The 26,725-nt window shown below is 38.0% G+C and overlaps 1 protein-coding gene across 1 annotated transcript in view; it reads right to left on the reverse strand.

The window, feature by feature from the left end:
• Positions 1-7,547: 7,547 nt before the first annotated feature.
• Positions 7,548-26,725, reverse strand: part of ophn1 (oligophrenin 1) — a 141,011-nt gene continuing 121,833 nt past the window's right edge. The window contains exons 23-24 of the mRNA XM_022685083.2: positions 10,947-10,990; positions 7,548-8,902 (exon numbers count right to left, since the gene is read on the reverse strand). Of these exons, the coding sequence (XP_022540804.2) occupies positions 10,948-10,990 (43 nt within the window). The 3' untranslated portion in view covers positions 7,548-8,902; position 10,947. The remainder of the gene's footprint in view (positions 8,903-10,946; positions 10,991-26,725) is intronic.

The raw sequence follows: 26,725 nt of genomic DNA on the forward strand, positions 1-26,725 counted from the left end.
AAGCTTTTTATCTGCAGGGGCAAGAATATGCCCCATTTAAACCTATTACTGGATCTCAGAAAGCTGTAGGAGAGGTGGGATATTGAGCAATGGTAAGTACTCTTTATCATGTTTTACTACACCCAAAGTCATTTTCACACCAGTGTTCTTCTTTAATTAAAAGCTTGAATTGACACTTTAATTTCTACAAAGGTATTTTTTATTCACATTCCTTACTCAGGCAGGCAGAAGTACTACTAGTACTACTTCTGCCTGCCTGAGTAAGGAATGTGAATACTTTGTCTCCCAAAAAGTATGCCTCGTTTTTTATGAGCATACTGGCCGCACTTACAAGATAACACCTCACAACTTTTAAGCATTTTCAGACCGTCCCCTGAGAAAACAAGTCAAGATAAACATACATACTGCTATCCCATGTTAGCAAGAACTGGCATGTCTGTAATGGGGGTGGACAAACTGTGCCGTAGGTTTGTAACAAATGATCCTAATTAATGAATCAAAAATGAATCTAAAATGAATAAAAAACAACAGGAGACGTTGCTTCAAAAAGGAGGTGCATTTTTCTTGCAGTACATTCAAACAGGAAATCCACGGTTAAGAGAGATAGTTACAGAGTAAACTGCTACAAACACTGAAGAGCTCTTGACACAGAGAACTTTTGTTTTTTTACAAAACAGCCAGACAATAAAATTACAGAGGAACCCGACACACTTCAGACGAAAAATAGGGATTATTAATGCGAGTAACAAGCAGCACAAGCCAAGCCCCACGTAAGGGTTAAAAGTTCATCATTTCCTGAAACACCAAGTGCATTTACAACATCTGTCTTTCTGTCTCTGAAAGATACAATAAATAAAGACACTGTCAGGAGAGCAAATGGATCGAGCCCATCTTCAAGAGGCACCCCCTCCCCCCTCCTCCTTCACATTACAGCTTCACATTGATGACAGATTAGAAAAACAGAAAAGAAAAGAAAAAAAAAAAACAGGTAAGTAAACAAAACTACACTGTAAATGTGTGTGAATGTGGAAAAACCTGCATTATTAGGACTAAAAGAAAGTTTCAGCTTTAGCGAGTTGCTTGCCTTTAGCAAAGCAAAGACAGAAGGTTATTAATATGGCAGCCAATGAAATTAAACATAAATCAGAAAAGTTTACAATGTTCGAGTGTTCGAGAGAGTAGCAAATATCACTTACAGCAAAACCTTGTACATCTGTTTAACAGTATACATTCTTTTTAATTTTCTAAAATTTAAAGGGCAGATCTTCACACTGCATGTGATGAATGGACCAAAGATAATCCAAACTGAATTGTTTTATCAATACATGTTAAAATAAGGATTACACGGTTTTTAATGTTTTTTTTTTTTACATTACAGCTGATAAACAAATCCGTCCCTTTAGTTCTCAATACAAGAGTGTTCAAATCCAGCTAAAAACTGAAGTACAGTAACATAAAGTTGCTGACACCCCCTGCCCCCCAACACAAACATACACTCACACCTTATATATATATATATATACAATTTAAGACAATAACAATTACTTTCTCACTGGGAAGCACTCCTCTTTTGTAGTCCCTTTAGTCTTAAACTCTAGATTATAACTGGGTACCCACTTTGTAGCTTTGTACAATCAGAAAAAATACTAGATAATTGTTTTAGTTCTTAGTGTGAGACGATGGATGATGCACTGCAATACTCAACAAGTTTCAGCTATTAAGCACAAAAAAATAACAGTAATTCAATAATAAATTAACTGTGTTCATCAATCGTTTGGATTAACACGGTGGTCAGTGAAACATGCTAAATATAAGGTACAGTGCCCTCCATAATTATTGGCACCCCTGGTTAAGATGTGTTCTTTAGCTTCTCATAAATTGAGTTTTGTTCAAAATAATATAGGACCACGATGGGAAAAAAAGTAAAGTCCAACCTTTAACTCAAGTAAATTTTAAGGGGGAAATAAAATCCCTGACTAAGAAATAATTATTCTTCATAAAATCACCTGTTCCACAATTATTGGCACCCCTAACAATTCTTAGGAAATAAATTTAATAAAAGTATTTCTGTCACTTCTACAGTAGTTTACGAAGTTGATCAGAGTATGTAGGAACATTTAATTAGTAATTCACAACTTCCTGTTTCCCTGGGGTATAAATATGACGTGACACAGAGGCCATTTATCTTCAACATGGGAAAGACAAAGGAACATACCATTCAAGTGAGGCAGATGTGTGTTGACCTTCACAAGTCAGGCAATGGCTACAAGAAAATCGCTACTCGCCTACACCTGTCCATATCTACTGTCAGAGGAATTATTTAGAAGTTTAAAACAACTGGAACAGTGGTAAACAAGCCTGGACGAGGACGCAAGTTTATTTTGCCACCACGCACAGTGAGGAGGATGATAAGAGAAATAAAAAGTTCTCCAAAGCTCACTGTTACAGAATTGCAACAAATGGTAGCTTCTTGGGGTCACAAAGTCTCCAAAACAACCATCAGGCGCTATCTACATGCCAACAAGCTGTTTGGGAGGCATGCACGGAAGAAACCATTTCTCACTCACAATCATAAATGCAAACGTTTGGAGTTTGCTAAGCGGTACTATGACTTCAACTGGGATCGTGTGCTTTGGTCAGATGAAACAAAGATAGAGCTTTTTGGCAACAAATGCTCTAAGTGGGTCTGGCGTAACACAAGAGCTGAGTATGCAGAAAAGCACCTCATGCCCACTGTGCAATACGGCGGGGGATCAGTGATGCTGTGGGCCTGTTTCTCTTCTAAAGGCCCTGGGAACCTTGTTAGGGTGCATGGCATCATGAATGCTCTAAAATACCAGGACATTTTAAAACAAAATCTGGTGGCTTCTGCCCGAAAGCTGAAGATGGGTCGTCACTGGGTCTTTCAGCAAGATAATGACCCTAAACATGTGGCCAAATCTACACAGAAATGGTTCACCGCACACAGAATCAAGCTCCTCCCATGGCCATCTCAGTCCCCAGACCTCAACCCCATTGAAAACCTGTGGGGTGAGCTGAAGAGGAGAGTGCAGAGGAGAGGACCCAGGTCGTTGGATGATTTAGAGAGAATGTGCAAAGAGGAATGGTCAAAGATCCCTCTTTCTGTATTCTCCCATCTTGTGAAACATTACAGGAGAAGATTAGGTGCTGTTTTGTTGGCAAAAGGGGGTTGTACAAAGTATTAACATCAGGGGTGCTAATAATTGTGGCACACATGATTTGATGTTAAATAATTATTTCTTAATGTGGGATTTTTTTCCTACTGAATAAATTCACTTGAGTTAAAGGTTGTATTTTACTCTTTTTTCCATCGTGGTCCTATATTATTTTGAACAAAGCTCAATTTATGAGAAGCTAAAGAACACATCTTAACCAGGGGTGCCAATAATTATGGAGGGCACTGTACATTGTGAACGTGTATTTATTATTTCCTAAAAAAAAATGACAAGAGAACTAATCCTCTAAAGGATTTCAAAAATAAAACAATGAATTGACATTAAAGATTTTACTGCACATTTTTTGCGTTTTCTAAAGATGAATATTTCAACATTTTGAGCAAGATACAGTCATATTATTGATTTGAATGCTCCTAACTACTTTTTACTGACTTACTGAAGCACAAAATTGGTTTGGTAACCTCAATGAGCTTTGAACTTCATAGCCAGGTGTATCCAATCATGAGAAAAGGTATTTAAGGTGGCCAATTGCAAGTTGTTCTACTATTTGAATCTCCTCTGAAGAGTGGCATCATGGGCAGTCAAGGACAATCCACAGACCACCTCCAAAGAGCTGCAGCATCTCTGCAGCGACTCTGTTTGTGGCGTGCTTGCAGAAATGGCTTCTTTTGCATCACTCTCCCATACAGCTTCTCCTTGTGCAAAGTGCGCTGTATTGTTGACCGATGCACAGTGACACCATCTGCAGCAAGATGATGCTGCAGCTCTTTGGAGGTGGTCTGTGGATTGTCCTTGACTGTTCTCACCATTCTTCTTCTCTGCCTTTCTGATATTTTTCTTCGCCTGCCACTTCTGGGCTTAACAAGAACTGTCCCTGTGGTCTTCCATTTCCTTACTCTTCAGAGGAGATTCAACTAAGAGAACAACTTGCAATTGCACCTTAAATACCTTTTCTCATGATTGGATACACATGGCTATGAAGTTCAAAGCTCAATGAGGTTACCAAACCAATTTTGTGCTTCAGTAAGTCAGTGAAAAGTAGTTAGGGGTATTCGAATCAATAAAATGATAATGGTGCCCATACTTTTGCACTAATTTTGGTTTAATGCATATTGCACATTTTCTGTTCAATAAACCTCATTTCAATCCTGAAATATTACTGTGTTCATCAGTTATTAGATATATCAAACTGAAATGGCTGTTGCAAACACCCAAATATTTAGAACTAAAAATGATTAAGATTAATAGGGGTGCCCAAACTTTTTCATATGACTGTAAGTCATTTTTTTGTTCTTAACAACTGTAAAAAGAAAGAAAAAGGGGACATTGTTTAAACCTTGCAATTGTTTAAAGTCAAATAATTTAACTACAGACTGAGCACGTAATTTGCTACATTAGACAGTTTTTTTTTTAACAATCATTATTAGAAAAGGCCAGTTGATGCACATTTTCACAACTTTATAAAACCTAGAATCCTTAAACCTTTTCACAACAATCAGCAGCTTTGGGCTTAAAGCTGTAAGCAGCAGTTCAGCTCTTTGAAAATTAAAGTAATGAATGCCCTTTGAGGAGAAAGCTTATAAATTCATAACTTTTCTTAGGATTGCTAGAAAGAAAAATCAAAAAGGAAGATTTAGCAAACGTTTTAGAACTAGTGCATTATTCTAGTTGCAAGAGACAAATTAAATGAAGAAACAAAGAGCTTAGTGACTGATTAACATGAACTTACTTCACTCAATAAAGGAAATACATCTGATTTAATTGGCAATCTTTTACATGTTTCACAATGCACAACAGCTAGAAGTTGCCAGATAAAGGAATAGGCTCCGGGTAGTGGAAAAGAAGGTTGTAAGTAATGCCCCTGTTTTCTGTACCATCGTTTCGACCCTAAAACTGCCCGGTTCTTGGAGTTTGCCTCTGATTTACTGTCCTGCTTAAGCATTGCATTTATTAAATTTAGTGTGAGGTTGTTTACGCTGACCACCTTTTAAAACTGCAAATAATTTTCCAATGATGAGATATTTTCCTACAGCCTCTTTTATTTTAATAGCTAGAACCTGATGTGCGTTTCAGCAGAAGCACTTACCCAGCTAATTCACCTTGGCTGTCTGACATGAAACAAATGCTGCCCACTCAGACAGGATTCTGAGACGGGAAGGCACCAATTCAGCGTGGAATCAAAGCTTAGCAGAGCAGCATTTTAAAATTTGGGTGTAAAATTGGGTGTAAAAATGGCTACGGCTAACGCTAACATCTAGCAGCGGGTTGTTAATATTGCCGGTGTCTGGACACGTTTTTTTTGCAGGGATTCGGTGGCAGAAACCTTCATCACCACTCTGCTTTCTTAAGGCACTCTGTTGACTGTAAACCAGATTAACGTTTCAACAACAGCCTTCAACTCACTTTCAGGTGGATAGCAGTTAGTTTTCTTCCTGCTCCTGTTTTTCATAAGTATTATTATGTGCAAGTTTGGAACACACCATTCAGTAAAAAAAAGAGGGGAACTTCTGGGCTGAAGTTCAGGGCCATGAGTTAAAAGGTGGGCGCTGAGTGATCGTTGCATTATGATTGGGAAATCGCTGGTTCGAATCCCAGATATGTAGCTTGCCATCAGCTGCCAGAGCCCTGAGAGAGCACATTTGGCCTTGCTCTTTCTGGGTGGACACATGGTGCTCTCGCCCCAGATCACTCTAAAGGGTGATGTTGATCAGCACAAGGCGTCTGTGAGCTGATGTTTCAGGACAGAGTCACGGCACTGCATTTTTGTGTCAAATGAGTACTGGATAAATCTATACAGATTTCTCTCTTGAAAACTGTTTATTTGGGTAAATAAATTGCTGCCATTTATTTACAGTAAGCATAGATTTCCAATATTTTTTCAAGAGCACAGTTAGGAGTAGTGCTAACTGTATTTAGCAGCAGCACTTAGCGCTTGTAAATGCCACCCGACAGCGCTGTACTGAGAAACCCTGAGTGTTCCAGTAAACCAGGGTGCTATCAGCTAGCGGTTTGTCCCAGACTACAGTCTGATATACTCATCTCTGAATATCAAAAGAGCTCGTGCTGCAGTTAGCAGCTAATGCTAATACTGCTCCTGCTTTAGTGCTGGAGAAACTTCACCAAAACACCTGTATAACGCTGCACTTTAGCGGAGTGCCTTTTCTGTTCCTTTATACCTGACTGGTAAAACTCATACATATGTGGATTTTTGGTAAAATTAAAGGATTTTAGGTGCATCTTATAGTGCAAAAAATACAGTTCTTGTAGTGCATCATGAAAAGTGTTATCCACCTGAAAGTAAGCTGGTCACCTGTTTTAATTCATCTTTTGCATAGCTTTTCAATAAAGAGAAGTTAAAAGCTATTAAACCTCAAAGTATTTTCTCTTCTAAGTGTGATGCGTTTGCATTCAGACCGTGCGCTGAGAGTCTTCCGCAGTGTGAAGAGGAGTGTGTTTGAAACCAAGACAAAATAAATAATTAAAATAATACAGTATGTTTATTTTTATGAGCTTTATCTCAGATCTCCTCTGAATCAGCACTTCAGCTCTGCTGCTGCTACTCGCCTATAGGTAAAGAGAGTTCCTGTAATTACGGATGCAGCCACAATGCTTTTACGCTCCATTTCTCCTACTTTCACTGAGTTTAGTCCTTCACTTCGCACATTTACACAGAACTCAGGCTTTTTGCTGCTGCTAGCTCATCAACGCTCAGGCGAAATTACTGTTAATGACCAGAGGCTGCATTAGTGACATAATGAACTCAGTGAACTTTGTTTTTGCAAAGAGTGAAGACCCAGCTGTGTATCAGCAGTCACATCAGACCTGGTTAAGTCATGTGTTTAATACCAAAATGTTTGTAGCGCAAATGTACAACACTCTTAGCAGAAGCCTCGACGAGTCAGAGCGGTTTTGGTTGTATTTTTTCATTTGTCCTTATTTCTGTTTTATTTGCAGCAGAAACAGCAATGCTATAAGAAATGCTAAAATCCTACATGTTTACTTAGTTTAATAAGAAAAAGAGAAGAAAAACAAAACAACAGGTAAAAAAATAAATACTTAATCTAATCAGCCTGTTACTAAACAGTTTTAATGTCAGAGTGACAGAGAGTCAGAGTGACATCACGGGCTGTTTCTAATATATAAATCTACTATATATATATATTTATATATATATTTTTTTATGTTTTTTTTTTATACTACGTACTTTTATACTGGCTGTTTCTAATATATAAATCTACTATATATATATATATATATATATATATATATATATATATATATATATATATATATATATATATATATATATATATATATTTTTTTTTTTTTTTTTTTTTATATATATATGTATTTTTTTTTTGAGTTTATGAATTATGTTTTGATAATGTTCCACTGTGTGTTTATAAATAATAAGTTATCCAAAAGCAGTGTGTAAGACTGGTGGAGGAGAACATGCCAAGATGCATGAAAACTGCGACTATAATACAGGGTTATTCCACCAAATATAGATTTCTGAACTCTTAAAACTTTATGAATATGAACTTGTTTTCTTTGCATTATTTGAGACCTGAAAGCTCTGCTTCTTTTTTGTTATTTTAGTTTAGTTATTTTATTTCTTTTTTCTTCAATTAAATGCTCTAAATGGCAATAATTTTATTTGGAATTTGGGAAAAATGCTGTTGTTTAATAATTTATATAATAAAATGACAGTGTTCATTTTACTCAAACATCTGCCGATAAATAGCAAAATCAGAGAAACTGATTCAGAAACTGGAGTGATTTTTTTTTTATTTATAGGATGTTTGTTAAGTTTTTTGTTTCGAAATGAGAATGTCAATTTGAAAGTTTATATGATGTGACGATAGCTATTATTAATATAGACTCCCACAAGTAGAGACTTTAATGAACAGAGTGATGTAAAAGCTCAAATATTGTATGAATGTCTAATGAATGTGATGTATTTATTCAAATACTAGTGTTCAACAGAGCTAATAAACAGGTGTAGTTTGTGCCTAAGAATTTTGCACAGTACTGTAGAACTGAAAGAACGTAAGTAAGTGGGTGCAACTTGGATACGTCAAGTGTTTAAGAAGAAACAATGTATTTACATGGCCTTTGATAAGACATGTTTAAAGCTTGATAGCATGCTGGAAAAGCTGTAGTGAAAGTAATGCTGTAGTTTAATTCCTTAATTGTCATTGTGCTTGAAGTAGGTCAAGGCGGTTCAGGCAGTGGGCCAACTGTTTTAAACAAAAACATTTTTTTCTCAGATTAGAAAAAAAAAAAAAGTGCAGACATTTGGTAGTGGAACCTATTCATCAAAACTTGCATGCAAACAAACGAACACAATACTCATATTTACAGTGCTTAGTCATGCATAAATACCCAGTCAAACCCAGTTTGTGTATGCATGTGTCTGAATAGGTGTGTGTGTGGTTTTAAGACTTAGGGGAGCCTGTAATTGGAACTACAGTTGTAGTCGGTAGCTCACACTTTTCTTCCGCATCTCTGGTCCATTGAGCTTTTCTGTGGATCCCACAGACACACACTTACACTCACACTCACTCCTGCCCAATAGAAAGGGTTCACGACCAGGTAAAAGCATCCACACTTTTGTATGATGCTCTGAGGGCAGCAGAAATGATGATGATGATGACGATGATGACGATGACAATGATGTAGCTGTTAGTATTCCATGTAGGACCCTTGAAAAACAAGAACAAGAACAAGAACATAAAACTGGTTTAGGCAATCACACAGAAACGGAGGATCAGCTCAGAGCAATAGTGGTGTTTAAAGGGCCCATATCCAACACTTCTGTTTTCTGTATGAACTTTTTTTCCAGTAGTCTAATTATAATATTTGTGGGTTGTCTTAACCCAGAAAAAATGTTCTTTCTTTCTACATTTCTTTCTTTTTTAGTTAATAGTTCTAATTAGGGTGTAATAAAAGTCACTGCACATGAGGGGCTAAGAGTGGTACAAAGTTCTAGGCAAAATTCAGGGGAACCCTATTCAAATGCCAGTGAAAACGATTTAAATATGATTAAAAATGCAACCATATTTACTAGACTTGTGTTAAACACAGAGAAACACAGGAACCTAAACATATGCACTCGTGAGCACACACAGTGACCTATAGTGAGCACATGTGCCCGGAATGGTGGGCAGCAGTCACTACAGCACCTAGGAGCAGCAAGGGTTAGAGTTCAAACTTGTCAGTACTGGGCAAACACTCTACACCAGGGGTGTCCAAACTACGGCCCGCGGGGTATTTTAGAAATAGAATGAAATTTGGCCCGCTGTTATCCAGGTTTTTATAATGTGAGATTCAAAGTTTGAACGCTAGGTGTCAGAAACAGGCCAAAAGTCTTAAAGCGGCAAGAGTGAAGTTGTAGCGCAGAAAAACGGGCCAAAGAGTCTAAAAGTGGTGAGAATGTTCAGTTGTAGCGCAGAAAAACGGGCCAAAGAGTCTAAAAGTTGACGTAATTAAGGAGTTTAATATTAAGAGACATCATTGAATCATCAATTTGAAAAATCTTAGTTTACACAACACTGTCAAAGATAAATAAAGATAGTAAGTCAAGTAAAATGGTGTGTAAATTTAAATATATGAATGTATTATTTAAATAATGTATTATTTAAAGTGGTATATTTCATTATTTGTTTTATTACAGAGTCTGTGGCCCGTGACTTCAAATATATATATTTATGCTCCTTCTGGCCCCCAACAAAAAAAGTTTGGACACCCCTGCTCTACAACCTCTACTTTAACAGCATCATCTTTACAATTTATTTAATTGGGCACACAAAACTAATGTTTATAATACTAACTAAATGTTTTATTTCGAATGCAGGATCGATTTGCTTTTGAAAATAGTGGTTGCATCAAGTAAAAGTGGTTGATGTGGTGCAGTTGGATAACACCACTGCTTGCCAGTGAGCTACCATGTGGGAGACTGGGATTCAATTCCAGGTCTGGGTGAGTCCTTGGGCAAGACTCCTAACACTACATTGGCCCAACTCTGTAGTAGAGTCGCTCTGGAGAAGAGCATCAGCTAAAAGCCATAGATGTGAAAACGCAAATGTAAAAACATTTTTAAAGTTAACAAACAGGCTAAGTGTTGTAAACACAATGAATGGACTCATAACAGTTGTTTTAGAATTAATGGGGGAGTGCTAATTTGCTGTAGATGGAGTTTAAATGCTCTAAAGCTGTAAATTAAAATAAAAAATAAAAAAATTGCATGATGGGTGCTAAGTGATCCAGCGGTCTAAAGCGTTGCCACTGTAAGCGGGAGGTTGCCGGTTCGAACCCACGCTCATGCAGCTTTACCATCAAGCTGCTGCCGCTTAGAGGGAGCAAAATTGGCCCTGCTTCCTCTGGGTGGGTCGATGGCACTCTCTTCCACAATCACTCCTAAGGTGATGTCCACAGCACAGGGCGTCTGTGAGCTGATGTATCAGAACCGAGTCGCTGTGCTTTCCTCCGAGCACGCTGTGATGCTGCTCAGCAATGCTGCATCATCAGCGGTTCAAAAAGCTGGTGGCTGATTCACATGTATCTGAGGAAGCATGTGCTAGTCTTCGCCCTCCTGGTGTGTTGGGGCATTACTAGTGATAGGGGGAGTCCTAATGAGTGGGTTGGGTAATTGGCCGTGTAAATTGGGGAGAAAATGGGAAAAAATTTGAAATAAAAAATTGGATGATATGGGCCCTTTAAACATGAGAGTAACACTGAGGTTCCTACCTCATCTTCGCTCAAGTTCGTTTCCAGCTGGAGATGCTGAAGGGCTGAAAAAGAAAACGAAGAAAACAGGAAATTACACACATTACACACACTTGTTACTTTACTTTAGATTAGAATTACTGTGGAGACAGTAACTGGAGTAGAAGGCACTATTAGTTTAGCTGGATTCCCACATGAACGAGCTAAACTAAACCGCCACAAGCTGAATAGGTGGAAATGTGTAAAATCTGTTTGAGCTGAGGAAAATTAGATTTTCCACAAATGGCCCATGCAAGTCTTTATCCCCACATGATTAAACAGGACTAAATTGCTAGAGGCCAGATAGGTGGCATTATGTAGATATATCGAAGTTGATAAAAAAAAAATTGGTTTAATATGAACGAGCCATTTAAGAACAGTGCCAGTAATATGCTGCAAAATAATGTTTAAATGTGCAAAGAAAAAATACAAAACAATTACAAAAACACATCTCTGTATTTTACAATTCTTCCACTGTTTTTTTTTTGTTTTTTGTTTAACCCTAAATACAATGATGTACAGAGTGTGTTTATCAAAAATGTGTTTTGATATATGTTTTTCACAAAAAATGAGCCAATGCCAATGACTTTGAGTTAGAAAAATATTTTTTTAGTATCATTTGATGAAAAATGACAACGGGTCCCACAGACCCGAACACCACACAAGGGTTAAATGACTTCTTTCTGTTTTTCTACCTGCTGTCTGCCTTCTGCTCTCTTTTTTCTGCTCTCTTTTTCTCCTCTCTTTAGTGTCCTCCTCCATGCAAGAGCTCATGAGCGAGGGGTGCTACAGGGGGAGCTCACAGTTCTACATACGCTACATCAGTTGTTCATTCAGCTTTTCTCTGGAAATTTCTTTAACCTCTACATTTTCATTGTTTTTTGAGCTTTTCTCTTATGCTGCAGACCATTTGTTTCGTTCGCTACCATGATGACAGACGCTTGTTGCTCAATGAAGCTCAGCTCTTATTGGTCTGGCTACTTTAAGCGCATTTTAATATGATTTACGATTTAAAGCTTGTGTGTTTTTTGCATCCGTAAAAAACGGGCCTTATCTCAAGCATCAGCACAAGCATTTCTTACAACACTGTATCACCTGTGCAAAACAGCCTTAAATACTAGTCAAAAGTCAGCTGATCACTAGTACATTGCTACGAAATGTAGATGATTCCTTAATCACTATGTAAATACAGATGCAATAAATGATAAACACACTTCATAATGCCATAGTGAACATAACTAAACACTTTCCCATAAATACCCAATCGTTAAAACATAAGTTAATATTAAATACTATAATTTGTCGAGCAATAGCAATAAAAACTGAAAAATGCATAACCTCTAAAAAATAAAAGAAACATGCATAGCTACACGCAATGAATGCGTGTGTGAACCTTTACATTCTATAAACTACAGACAACATTTCTCCCAAATTCCAAATTAAAATATTGTCCTTTAGAGCATGTAATTGCAGAAAATAAGAAAAAATGGCTGAAATAACAAAAAAGGGTGCAGAGCTTTCAGACCTCAAATAATGCCAAAAAAAAAACAAGTTCATATTTATAAAGCTTTAAGAGTTCATAAATCAATATTCGGTGGAATAACCCTGGATTTTAATCACAGTTTCCATACATCTTGGCATGTTCTCCTCCACCAGTCTTACACACTGCTTTTAGATAACTTTATGCCACTCCTGGTGCAAAAATTTAAGCAGTTCAGCTTGGTGTGGCTATATAAATACTGTATAATCATGGTACAACAGGTCCCTCTTCTTTGTTGGACCACAGCACTTCAACAACACACCCTGGAGGTGGAGGAATAATGCATATTATTAGGTGTGCCACTGTCAATCGTGGGTGGGCATCAGAAATTCCCTAACAAGATAGGAGTGGTGATTACCACACAGTTTGGCAAGTCAGGTCTTACCACTACCCTTCGACTCTCAGGTACGCTATATAGACAAATGCTCATTTATTTTTTTCCCTATGAAATCAAGGGTATTAAATAAGAGATCTCCGTGCTTTTGTTGAACTGTCTCTCACTTTTTTACTACATTTTACTACATACATTTTTGTATGTTTTTGATCTGACTGCATTCAGTGTAAAGAGCATTAGAGAGGTCAGGATGTTTGATGATCATCATTCCTGAGAGCACAGTTTCACTGCTTTACAGCTCAATGCTGCTAAAATAGGTCAAGAAGGTCCTTTTGTACTGGCAATTCCTCTCTGCAGGGAGTAGACAACATGTGTTTGCGCATCTGCCCTTATGCATCAGAAATTGGGCTTTAATTCAGTCATTGGTAGGTGTGTCTACAAACATTTTAACATATAGGGTCCTATTTTAGTGATCTATATGCAAGCCACCAACCGCACACTACAGAGCTTAATTTAGAGCATGTGAGTGTGTCTTCGCTGTTCCCGTAAATGAGCATCACAACTCATTTTTGCACAGAGTGTAAGATAGCAATGAGCATCTCAACATATTTTGTGCAGGGTGTAAAATAACAATTAGCATCGTAACGTGCCTTGCGCAGGGTGTAAGATAGCAATGGGCATTGCGAAGCATTTTGTGCAGGGTATAAGATAGCAATGAGCATTGTAACGTGCCTTGCGCAAGGTGTAACATAGGGCCCATAGTGTATGAGAACAGTGTAAGAGTTGAGTTATACTTGCTGTTAACTATGCGTTTGCGCGTGCATGAGTACGGCTGCATTCGCTTGGTGCATTTGTGCACATCCTTCAGAAATGAAAGCGCAAAGGGCAGTGCAGCACTTTAAATGTGGTAGGCATAGGCGTAGGAACCGGGGGGGATGGGTGGGACATGTCGCACCCAATATTAGAAATAGGTGGATTTGTCCCCCCCAAAAATGAAATCAGTTCGCTCACATCAGCCGTAATATTAATGAGGAGACAGACCGGACCAATCGGAGGAGGAGAGTCAGTTTGCTGTTGGGGAAGCCCCGCCCCCTCGCTGTGAGATTTAGCAGCGGGATCGGGACGCAGCAGCTTCAGCTGATTTTAAAACAGAGATGGATATACGGAGATTTTTCTAACAGAAAGGTAACGATAGGCTAACCACGTAAACTGAGATGATATGTTTCTGATAACTGGTTAAAAATACACGTCTCTGAATCAGCCCACAGATTAAACACACTGTGATTAATAAACTGCAGCTGTGTTAGTGAGTTAGTTTAACTTAAATTAATTAGATAGGGAGTCAGGGTTAAAGAAAAAAATATATATGTAATGTTCAACTTGACCTGTACCTGAGCAGCTAATCACTATTTCATTTTCAAACAGTTTATTAATTTAGGATTACAGGATTTACTGTGAGCTATAATGAACGAAAATGAATTTAACTAACTAGTTAACTAGAAGCTGCATGTAGTGGATAGCCAGGATTTAGTACAGTACTTTATGTTTGTAGTTTAAAGCAGTTTCTTAACCCTGATCACTGCCCTAAATCTGTGTTTTCCACCTGATCCACCTGATCAGCTAATAAACAGTCATTTACTGAGTTTACCTGTTAAAATCCTTTAGCCCCCTATGGAGCCTAAATTAATCATGTAAATCCAGCAGTGTATTAGACACATCATACCACCACTTTATTAAATGCCTTTAAAGCAGAGGAAGCTCAAGAACATGCAGAACAGTGTTAATATGCAGTAGAATATGTAAGAACCGGGTTGAGAAATACTGCTGTAACGTGACTTCTGTTCATTTGTAGTTCACAGTAAGACCACATATCCTGACGTTTATAAAAGTCTCTATGAAACGTAAAGTTACATTCTTTTACATAAAAGGACACCATCTTAAGAAGAGCTCTCAGTAGAAAAAAAAAATAAAAGCGCAGGAGAAAATGTAAATATATGACAGAATTTACATGCCAATACATAATAATAATAATAATAACCAAATCTGTTATATTATTTTAAATATTAGGTGATAACTGATAATTTTTGTTATATGTATATAATTCAGACATTGCATGCATATTTTTTTTCTAATAACAGTAACTGTAACGTGGAGTAACATGTTTAGGTTGTAAAATCACCTTATAATAATAATTTACTTTTAATTTAAAGTAATTTCCACAAATGTTGTTCTAGGAAACTATTGGGTGGGCTTGGGTTCATATTGGCAAATGTGTCCCCCCCAATATCAAGCCCGCTCCTACGCCCTTGGTGGTAGGTTTTGAGGAGCATTTGTATGATGTGTCCTTGCCGCTGCATAGCGATAAATATGGTCATCAGAACAGCTGGCGAGATATCAAAGTCGATGTTGTATTGTGTACACTAAAATAAAATTGGGATGAAGCCATTGGGTGTTTTGTCTAGTAGTCTGTGGACGTGGCCTAAGATGTTCCTCAGTCACAGGACTCACATATAGCATATTGGTTTCCTGGCAGTACAATTTGCACACCAGGATTTACACAATGAATCACTGTCACAATGTGATTGTGAAATTTACATATCTGACTGACAAGATTGGACTGACATTACATAGCCAAATGAGGATTGCATTCACCCAATAACAAATGATTTAAATGTACTTTGTCAGCTTTTTATATAATAGCAATGCAAACTGAATGAGCAAATTCCTAGTCTGTGAAACTCAACTACTCACGTTATGTTGAAATTCTAACTATTGACTATATATGGAGTTTTGCAGTAAATACTCACCGATCACTGACTTTTCCTTTTTCTTCTTCTTTTTTTTTATTTCAAAATGTTCCCCAATTTTTGCACAACCAATTACCCAACCCACTCAATAGGACTCCCCCTATGACTAGTGATGCCCCAACTCACCAGGAGGGTAAAGACTAACACATGCCTCCTCCGATACATGTGAAATCAGCCACCGCTTCTGTTTGACCTACTGCTGATGTAGAATTACTGAGTAGCATCACAGCGCACTCGGAGGACAGCGCAGCGGCTCGGCTCCGATACATCAGCTCACAGACGCCCTGTGCTGCGGACATCACCCATTAGTGATGTGGGGAGAGAGTGCCATCTACCCACCCAGAACCTGCGTCCTCCCGTTCATAGTGGCAGCGCTTTAGACCGCTGGACCACCAGTCACCCCTCCGATCACTGACTTTAACTCTATTTAGGTTTATAATGTTATAATGTTATAAAGCTTAGAGGAACACAGTATTAAATATAGACCAATAGCCCAGTGATTAAGTATAATTATAAACAACACTATATTTAATAAGATTATAATAACGAGTATAAGAACTATAATATTCACAGTCCATGGTTGCAGGTTTGCTGGTTTGACACTAGCTTGAACCGTTTTTTAACTGAGCACTCTTCTATTGTTGTGTTTGTTGTCAGGTGTGATGGTAAATGATGCCTGGCCACCTTAATTAATGGTACCATCCACATCTGCCTGCTTTAAATGCTCAACCCTCAAAAGGTTTATCTCTGCAGCCCGCTGTCTGCTTCCGCTAACAGCCAATAATCTAATTGCCCAGTCCCACCTCTCTTAACTTTCACGGACAGGTGGCATCCGCCCCTTTTGCCCTGCAATCTGTTGGCTGTTTGCCTGCTAAGACCGCAGCGCAGCCTATTTGATCTCACCGACTGTTATTTTGCGGATCATGCGGGAGCAACGGGCGAAGCTGCTTTGTGCAGGTCCTCGACCTTCTACTGCAGCTGCTTCAAATACAGTCTGATAAAATCAAAGTCCTGTCCAGCTGCTGCCATGCTGGGAATGTATTTACTTCCGAAGTTTGTCGAGTCAGAGAAGTATCATTTACAAGCAAAACACACCGCTGATGCCAATCCCTAAAGGAGTTTGACAGCCTTCAGAGTATATCAAGTATACACCCTTCTTATTAGATGGTTAAATATAGCAAATATGTCAGCCAGCATAATGAGGCCCGTGGATAAATCATCCAGTAGCAAACTAACAACAGCAGCTGAAGCTCCAGTTTCCCTCAAAAGCCTCCGCTGTAAAGCCACTAGACATTTGCAATTCGTGTCATCTTGCAAAATTGGCGTCACCAGGGCTGGACCGCAAGCCTGGTCACTAACAAATCCACCATCTCAGTGATGTCAGAATGCTAACATTTGTTATGTTTCCAACCTCAGAAATTAAAAACGTTAAATGAATATTTATGTCCGATAACTTTATACTGATCAGCGCACCTGTGCTTCACATCCATCGTAGCAAATGACGTGCAGAACTGCCACAGCTGACAGTACCGGAGTGAGTGCTGTAGCAATCCAGCTGTTTTAAAATATTTGGATATTTTTTAAAACACTTGTACTATTGATAAAACACAATTACAATCTATTACATATCTTCACACATCAATCATCACAGTTGGTCACCAAACCAAAATCCAAGCGAATTCCAAAGCCAAATCTAACTCAGGGTTTTCCTCTTTTCCAAGTTATATCCTATAAAGTCCTGTACAATCAGTTCAATAATTTCCCCAGGGACCCCCAACTGGTAATTATAGCATTCAGTTCTGGAAGGCACACGTCAGTACAAGGGCCTTTCTGGTAGATTAAGAAGGTTTTCCCTTATCCGTAGCGTTTTTTTTTTTTTTTTTATAGACAACACACTATTCCTTTCTTCGATAGATGGTAAAGAAATGCAAACAGCCAAGCCAGCTCTTGACTCAAGCTCATGTAAATAGCTTCCACCTTTCGAGGGACTACTTCCAGCACCTGGACTGACACTATATGTCCCAGGATATTGATCTGTGAATGTGGAATTTTTATTTTAATCTTAATTTTCATAGTTTGCTCGATAGAACTGGTTGAACATAAAATTTCAGGCATACATGTGTGGAATTCCATTCTTTGTATAAAGAAGATTTTTTTGTATGTACACCAATGACACTTCAGCTGCCAGGAAGAAGGCGGGAGCATTCTTCAGTCCAAATGGCATAGCCTAAAAATAGTAGAATTCGTGGGGTGTGATGACACCTTTCTTCCACTTGCTATCTTTATGCACAGTGATCTACAAGTAGCCAATATGCATTTGGCATGCGGTTTGCATCATGAAATGCCTTGGTACTCTTAAATAGTGCTCTTAAAAACAAGGTAACACTTTACTTGAATGGTACATTTTATGGCATTGTTGATACTCAACTCAACTGACCTTCAAATAACATTCAACTGAATGTGTATTAAATGCAACTTAACCCTATGTTGTACGTAAATTATTCAAAATAGAACCTTACCCTACATCTAAACCTAAACTTTAACTATTAATCCAACCTAAATTCTAACCCAGCACCTAACCTAAACTTTAAATATAACTCTAAACCCAATGGTAAATGTTAAGATTAGAGTTTGGGTGAGTTTTAGAGTTGGATGTAAAGTTATATTCAATAGATATTCAATAATTTGCTTTCACCTTCTATGATGGCTGAATGTCAGTTGAGCATCAATAAGGTCATCAAATGGACCATCCAAGTAAAGTGTCAGTGAAAACAAAAAAATCTTGCTTGGAAAATAAAACCATTAGGGCAATATGAGGATTCAATTTCGCCTTCTTTTAACATCCTTTCAACATGTCTTTGATGACATCCTCCTGTATTTGGTGGAAAGTCTGATATGATTTCCTCACAGGTAGAGTCTGATATTAAAGAAAAAAAAAACAGAGACTTCAGTCTCAACGTTTCTTTCTCAACAGCACGAGAAAAGAAAAATCCTTCTGAAGAAAAGTTTTCTGGTCAGATGAGATAAAGATTGAGTGGCCAGATAACCCTAAGGAAAAAGTACCAGCTGTAAATTGCGTGTCACAACAGAACAATAATAGGCCTTATTCACTCTGCTCTTAAGAAAAAAGTTTTTTTTTTTTTTTAATGAATGGATTTTTTCATTTACCAATCTTGACATATTTGGTTTTTGGAAAATTTACAAGGACAATGGGATTCCTCATAAAAAGTGCCGAGCTGCTAAACAATGTTCAGACCTCATCTTAAGTAAACTTTTTGTTAAGACTGAAGATTAAATTATTGGATGATACTTTTAAACTGGGCCAAATCGTCCCAAACACGCATGAAAAAGTTGTGATGGAAAGAACAAAGAAGGCTAATATTATGCTGAAAATGTTCTTCTTAAGTCCTGATATTAGCAATTTCCAAATACGTGGAGTGCGCTTAAAAGTCAGGTCAACATACAGTATTTACTTGAACTCTAGGAACTGTAGGAAGTGTGCCAAGAACAGTGGACGCCTACCCAACCAGAATTCGTCCTGAATCTGATGATGATGGATTACAAGTGGCGAATCAAGGTACTGCCTGCAGAGAGACAAGATCTGAAGATTTTGACCATATGTTATGTAAATTTGTAATGTGGATCTGTACCACCTTGGGGGATTCTGCATTTTAATCCATATTGCCAACCAGTTCTGCAGCAATTGGCAAGATATTTTAGGTAGAGATTTGATGATAATTTTGTCTTCTCACACTTATTCTGCTTTTCCTGTTTGTCCAGCAGTTCACACTCTATTGACGCGTCTTTTCATTTGGAATGTTGTGTTTCTCCATGTGTAGTTGAAGGGACATTTTTCTGATGATCAAAAGGTCTAGAGCAAGTATAACTGACATGTACAGACTGTCATCTCTAAGGACATACAGTACACATCAAATTTGTATGATACTTCAATGGAGGTTGAGAAATGCCATATCCCTTAATCCACTACCCAGCCAATGATTACATGCATTGAGAAACCTCTATTCCATTTTTTCATCTTCAGACATCTTAGGCCACCTAAATAATTGTAGGCAAAGTCTCTAAGCCCATGGACTTGAACATGTACCATGGCATAGAGTGGTTCCTTGCTTTTTTGCATCCAACTTTAGGGTATAACTTCCAACAACAGCAGGATTGATAACAATTAATAGCTCTAGATTGTTTAAAAGCTGAAGATGAGCATTTTGGCTAGTATTTTCCCATTGATAATCCAGAATCAGCCAAGTGCAAGTGTTGCAGCAAGCTGGAAAGTTATTTGACATCACATCAGAGCTTAGCAAAGTCTGATGCTTATCAAAGGCTTGAAGTAAGACATTTTTTCATTTACTTACTAATTTTACCTAATTTTCTACCCAATTTGAGCCAATTACCACCAATTATCACTTTCACATGCACTTCCCCTATCAATCCCAATTCAATTAACCCAACGTTAGTGGGATAAGGGCTTGCACACACCTTCTCCAACACATGTGAAGAGACCCACTACTTCCATTCAAACTGCCACTTTTGCAGCAATCCAATTTTGCTCTCTCAGGGTGTGTTTTGTTGCTGGTGTTGGTTCCAAGTTCCCAAATGGTTCTGGGTACAACTTTAAAATAAGACTACCTTTATAAAGGGTTTATAAATGGTTAATAATTAGTTTATTAATGGTTACTAATTAGGTTGTAAATGCCTTAAAAATCATTAAAAATCTGTTATAACACATATGTAGAGAGGGCAACAATGACCTGTTGTTTGCCAAATAGTGAACCCACAGCCATCTATACTGTTGCCCTTTCTACGTATTTGTTATAACTGATTATTAATGATTTTAAGGCATTTACAACCTAATAAACATTAATAAACTAATTATAAACCATTTATAAACCCTTTATAAAGGTAGTCTTATTTTAAAGTGGTACCTTGTTCTGTGCTTTTTTGTAGCAGAAGAAGCAGCTAAAACATGCCAAGGTTCACATATGTAGTAAGTGAATCCTTGAAGCAGTGGAAACACGGGCTGGTTCTTAAAAGGTTCACAGATTCACGGTAACCGGCACTGGCTACGGCACCAGTATTTGGTGCAAGGTGGAAAAGAGGTATTAGATTCCAGCTGCTGATGGCAAGCAGCATGATACGAGATTCAAACCAGCGATAAACAGATCATAGTGACAGTGACAATGACTGTGCCTTATGCCAAGCTCAGACTACACAACATTTTTGTCCCTCACAATGTTCACTATGTCAGATTAAGCAGTTATTTAGATTTTTCGTCGTTCTCCGGGGACTGGCAACACTACACGTTAGTCACCGACCAATCATCGTCTGCGTCCTCGCGTAAGTTCCTAGGTCATCGCGGGGGAAAAGCATAGAATCTGAGTAACACGGCTACAGAAGCCCTTTGCTTGTTGGAAGCGCTTTCGTGCTGAAAAGAAAAAAAAAAAAAAGGGGGGGGGAAAGCGACTGTGGGCTCATTCCTGGGTGACCCAAATGGACATTACATGGTTTTTGTACTCCAAAGAAAACTTAAGGTTTGGTAAAGATGTAGCTACTTATGTTTCAGTGCCTGTAAACAGAATATTTCATGGATGAAGTAGATTATTAGATGATTATTAGATTATTCTTCTGTTTCTTTGGTCCAGCGAACGGCAGAAGCATCGTCCTGCTTTCTTTTCCTGTGTTTTCACATCTGTGCGCCACAGAACGATCTGTCTTCCTATTGGTCAGAGTCAGGGAGCATGTCACGGAGCAGAATGTCAAACTAGGCGATAAAATACAAAAAAATCTAACATGCTCGTCTTTCCGTCGGGCGGTCCGACGGCGTCGCTCTTTGACTGTGTCACACTACACAGACCTTTGTCGCTCGCAAAAATGAAATTCAGATCCAAAGCACGCAATGTGTCTGCGCCGACAAAATCAGGTCAAAATCGGGCTAAAATCGTGCAGTCTGATCCGGGCATTAGCCTTAGACAGTGACAAGTATTGAAAGAGCGAGCAAGTTCATTGTCCACCAGGACTATAACGAGCATAACTCAAAAGTACATAAAAAGCCCAGATGCTTTTGTCCCACTCATGTTGCATCCTTACAGCACAGCATTAAAAACATCCAATCGTTTTGAGGCTGAAGAGTCAAACTCTTTAGATTGATCAGTAAAGTTCAGCCAACGATAATTCAGGATTCAGGATCATCCAAGTCCAACTTTTCCTGCAAAATGAAAAGTTCAGCGATCGCACCGCAATACTTACAGTGCCAATTTTTGAATGAACAGAGTTTAATGGACACCAGTGCCACCTTACCCAAACTTCACAAGTACATACAATGCAAAATACCTTTGTGTCCCAATCAACACCTTTTACGTACAAAGCACTTCAACAACAACAACAGCATTACATTAGGTGTGTGTGTGAGAAGGAGCAGAATTTGCAGCAGGATGCTCCAAGCCTTTCTAAAACAAGGCTGCACATATGCAGAGAGAAGACTCTGATGAGATGCAGCGGTCTCGTCTTATTTACCACCTTGGCTCACCAGTTTGCCGACTTGGGAAAATGGAAAACCTTGGAAACACCTGAGTCCAACTTTAGTTAAACTGCTCCAATATCCATTCGACGACTCGCGGCAGCGCTGGAAGAGAAACATCTCTCGTAAAAACGTGGGCATGCACAAACAAGATGAAAAAGAAGGTAAAGTAGCTTCAGACGATGTTTAAAGTTCCAAATGTTTCAACCTGAGCTTGTTCACAAGTTCCTCACGTCCTTCAATTCCTTGTGTACGTGCAAATGTGGGTTCTGGTTGGACAATCATTCCATGATTATGAATTAGTCACAGGATGTAAGAGTACAAAAAGGGCTAAAGGGCTTAATTATCCATTAATTTATTAGAAAACAGATAACATAAAAAAACAAAATAACAGAGTGCCTCCACTCCATTCACTCTCAAAAAATGGTAAAAATTAAAAAAAGGATAATGGGGTGTTTAATAACGGCAAAATACCTGGCACTGACTATTCTAAATATAGTAAAGGGCCTTACAGTAGTAACTACATATGAGTAATATGAACTGATTTTGGACTTTTTGGACTTCTGGAGCAATTCTTTGAACAGAGTATATTAGCTGTTTGGGTGAGCACTCTATGCTACATATGTACACTCTGAAAAGTAGTATATAAGTACTTTTTTGTACTAAAAGGTACACTCTTTATAATTGTACCCTCAAAAGTACAATATTGGTCTTTACAGGGTCAGATTTGTTTCCTCTGAAGTACAAAGTCTTTTCTAACAGCAATAAGTACAGATTTGTACCATTTAACCAGCCAAAAGGTACATTCAGTATTCTATATCACTGTAGTCAACGGTTTAAAATTCTAATATCACATGCTTGTTAACTGCTGCTTTCCATAGCTGATGATTATTTTTTTCTGCGTGGGTTGCTAATTGCATTACTTGTAATGCATTCAGCAATCAAAATTAGTTAATGCTATGCTACAAAAAATATGTTAAATAGTTTTTTTTTTATTTACCTTTCCTTCCTTTGCTATCATTTCAGGAGAAATCATTAGTTTGACTGATATTTTCTCCTACTTTGTAAATGCACTAATTTGCTGACAGCAGGAAAAAGTAAAAAAAAAAAATCATGCACTGAATGAATATTGAGTCTGGTGTTGAATAGCTGGCAACCCAAGGTCATACATATTCAAGCAGGGACAAAAGAGAGACAGAAAACTTGTAGCCACATCCTGACTATTCTAAATATAGTAAAGGGCCTTACAGTAGTAACTACATATGAGTAATATGAACTGATTTTGGACTTTTTGGACTTCTGGAGCAATTCTTTGAACAGAGTATATTAGCTGTTTGGGTGAGCACTCTATGCTACATATGTACACTCTAAAAAACAGAGGTACGATATGAGTACTTTTTTGTACTCAAAGGTACACTCCTTATAATTGTACCCTCAAAAGTACAATATTGGTCTTTACAGGGTCAGATTTGTTTCCTCTGAAGTACAAAGTCTTTTCTAACAGCAATAAGTACAGATTTGTACCATTTAACCAGACAAAAGGTCTGTATCACTGTAGTACTTAACAATATATATTTTATTAGCACATTTTTTATTTGAAAGACAAACAATTATGGATCATCAAGTCCTTAACACATATTAAGTTAATGATAATGTTTATAATCTTTATAATTTTTACTGGCACAAAAAACATGGGTACAAAAAGGTACTTTTTTGTACCTCAATATAAGGTGACAAGCTTTATACTCTTTTAAGTAAAAATCTGTACTTATTTTTCTTAGTGTGTAGGAATCCTTGGGCAATGCTTCTAACCCTACGTTGTCCTGTCTGTGTAACACGATTCCAAATGTAAATCACTTTGGAAAGCAGCATCAGCCAAATGCTATATATGCAAAACAAATGCTGCCTGCTGTCTGTTTGAGCTGATTATGACATTAATATTTGAATTCATTCAGGGCATATGGCAAACCTAATAACATCTACCTTCCCTCCTCTGTATAATCTAGTCATAATATTGCAAGAGCAATCAAATTCTCTTTTTCTATTCATTTTGCTGGTACTTTATTTACACTTTTGGTGAACTATATATCTAATTAAATATCTGGAGTTCTGACGGGCTTCGGTTGTTAAACTGTTTATCACAGAAGTGAGAAAAGTGCAGAGGATTAATAGGGACTGAAAAATATAAGAGGTTGGGGCATCTTCTCTCAAAATGATTTTTTTTTCATAGCTCTACCTAATAGTTCAAAGAGATTACAAACAAATTCGTGAACAATTAATGAACTAAAACAATGCACACAATATAAACACACGCATGGGACTACACTGCAAAAAACATTTTCATCGTATTAATTCAATTGTTCAAACTTCATGGAAATAAATCTTAGTTTTTTCTCTGATTAGATTTTGTGTCCTAATAAGCATTGTAAGTGTAAGATTATTTTGCTTATTTTGGGAATAATAATCTTAATCACTCTTCCTACATCATTTTATTTAAACTCAAAAAGAACAAAAAAGAAACAGTCAAGTTGTTTTCATTTCTTTCTCTCCAAATTATAGATGTGGACAGGTGAATTCAATATTCCGGTGATTCGCTTCGTGGAGGTGCTGTGTGCCATGACGTGCGATCGTGAGGGGGAGTGACGTCAGTGTGTGGAACATTCTGGCTATCGTAGAATATGAGTATGGATTCTCCTTCATTTTGATGTGTATTAGCACTTGACTGTTCACAAGATCATTACCACACTACCACTGCACTGCCAACTGTGGGGGGTAATGCCTGCTTTAATATGTTACCCGTACACACATATGACACTGTGGATCAAGAAATATTAAATGCCTGCTTGCCATGAGCTTGCTGGCCAGTGTTCAGCTTCACTTCCTTCACCTCACAACAAATGGCTGAGGGAATCTACCCCCCTGGGGTATCAATTCATAATTAATTTACATGGCTACCCTATGAATTTGTAATACATTTTCAATGTATTACATAAAATCACAAGAAAGTATATGATTAAACACTTAATAAACAGTATTTACCCACAATTCCTTCTTCTACACCAACATTACAAATCAACCAAATGAAGTGACTGTGGCTGTATTCGGAATGGCATACTACATACTACTCGCGTACTAAATCTGCCTAAAGCCAGTATGCAGTACACAGTATGTGACCAAACTGAGGATCTGTAGTGCACTACTGGTACCCGGATGGTGTACTACTCCGCTCCGATTCCGCAGTGTGCATGGAGAGCTATCTTCGCGGTGTACTGCATCCCAACATGCATTGCGACTGGCTTCTCCAGCTCGCTTCAGAAAAAAACAAGATGGAGGCGAGTGCGAGAGATTTTTAAATTTTATAAATAAATATATTTTTAAATTAAGGGAATTATTTTGGAAAGTATTGGCTCACCGCTGTCGAGCCCCCTCCGCTGCCGCGGCCGAGCGCTGTCCGCCGCCGGGACTCTCCGCTGCCGCGCGTTCTCCGCGGGTGGGGACCCTCCGCTGCCGCGGCCGCGCGTTCTCCGCGGCGGGGACCCACCGCTGCCGCGACCGAGCGCTTTCCGCGGCCGGGACCCTCCGCTGCCGCGACCGAGCGCTTTCCGCGGCCGGGACAGCGGAGGGTCTCGACAGCGGTGAGCCATTACTTTCCTTGATGCAGTAAATTATTCCCTCAGTTTTAATAAATTATTCTGTTATTTTAATAAATGATTCCCTCAGTTTTAATAAACGATTCCCTCAGTTTTAATAAATTATTCTGTTATTTTAATAAATGATTCCCTCAGTTTAATAAATTATTCTGTTACTTTAATAAAAAAATTCCCTCAGTTTTAATAAATCGTTCTCTTTATTTAATAAATAATTACCTTTGTTTAATAAATCGTTCTGTTGATTTTATAAATAATTCCCTGTGTTTAAATACATATTTTTCTTTTAAATAAGGGAATTATTTGAATACAAATTAATAAAATTGTTTGATTTGTGTTGAGATTGTGTAAATATGAATGAGAGTTTGTTTAAATGTTTTCTTCTTGTTGGTACTTACATAGATGAAAATAGTAATCTACTAAAATAAATAGAAAAACATATTTAAATATAACTGGAACATACTTGGGTTGTGGGGGCTGCTGCTAATTGGTTGTTAGAATTGGGTTAGCTGCTAAACTCTAAAATAAAAGCAGCAATTGCTGTTCTGGACAGTATGCAGATCTCATTAGTCTTAATAATGAAAAGGTAGGACATTTTTCATGTTCTTTCTGTTTACAACTCACTCTGAGGAATTCGGAGCACTACAGAGCACTGACTGGTGTGTCACAGCAGGACCGTGTAGGGTACTACAATCAAAAGTGTTACAGTACCGAATACTACATACTGGGCAGTGTGTAGTATGCAGTACATACTAGTGCAGTATGCAGTACGCAGTATAGTAGTATGCCATTCCGAATACAGCCTGTGATTTGTTAAGACTTTTAAAAATGATTCTGCTATTTCAGTTCCTGAACTGAAATAGCACCTAATACCGCCCTCTACTTGGGATAAGTAAATTTA

This window comes from Astyanax mexicanus, chromosome 1 (assembly GCF_023375975.1).
Source record: "Astyanax mexicanus isolate ESR-SI-001 chromosome 1, AstMex3_surface, whole genome shotgun sequence".
NCBI lineage: Eukaryota > Metazoa > Chordata > Actinopteri > Characiformes > Acestrorhamphidae > Astyanax > Astyanax mexicanus.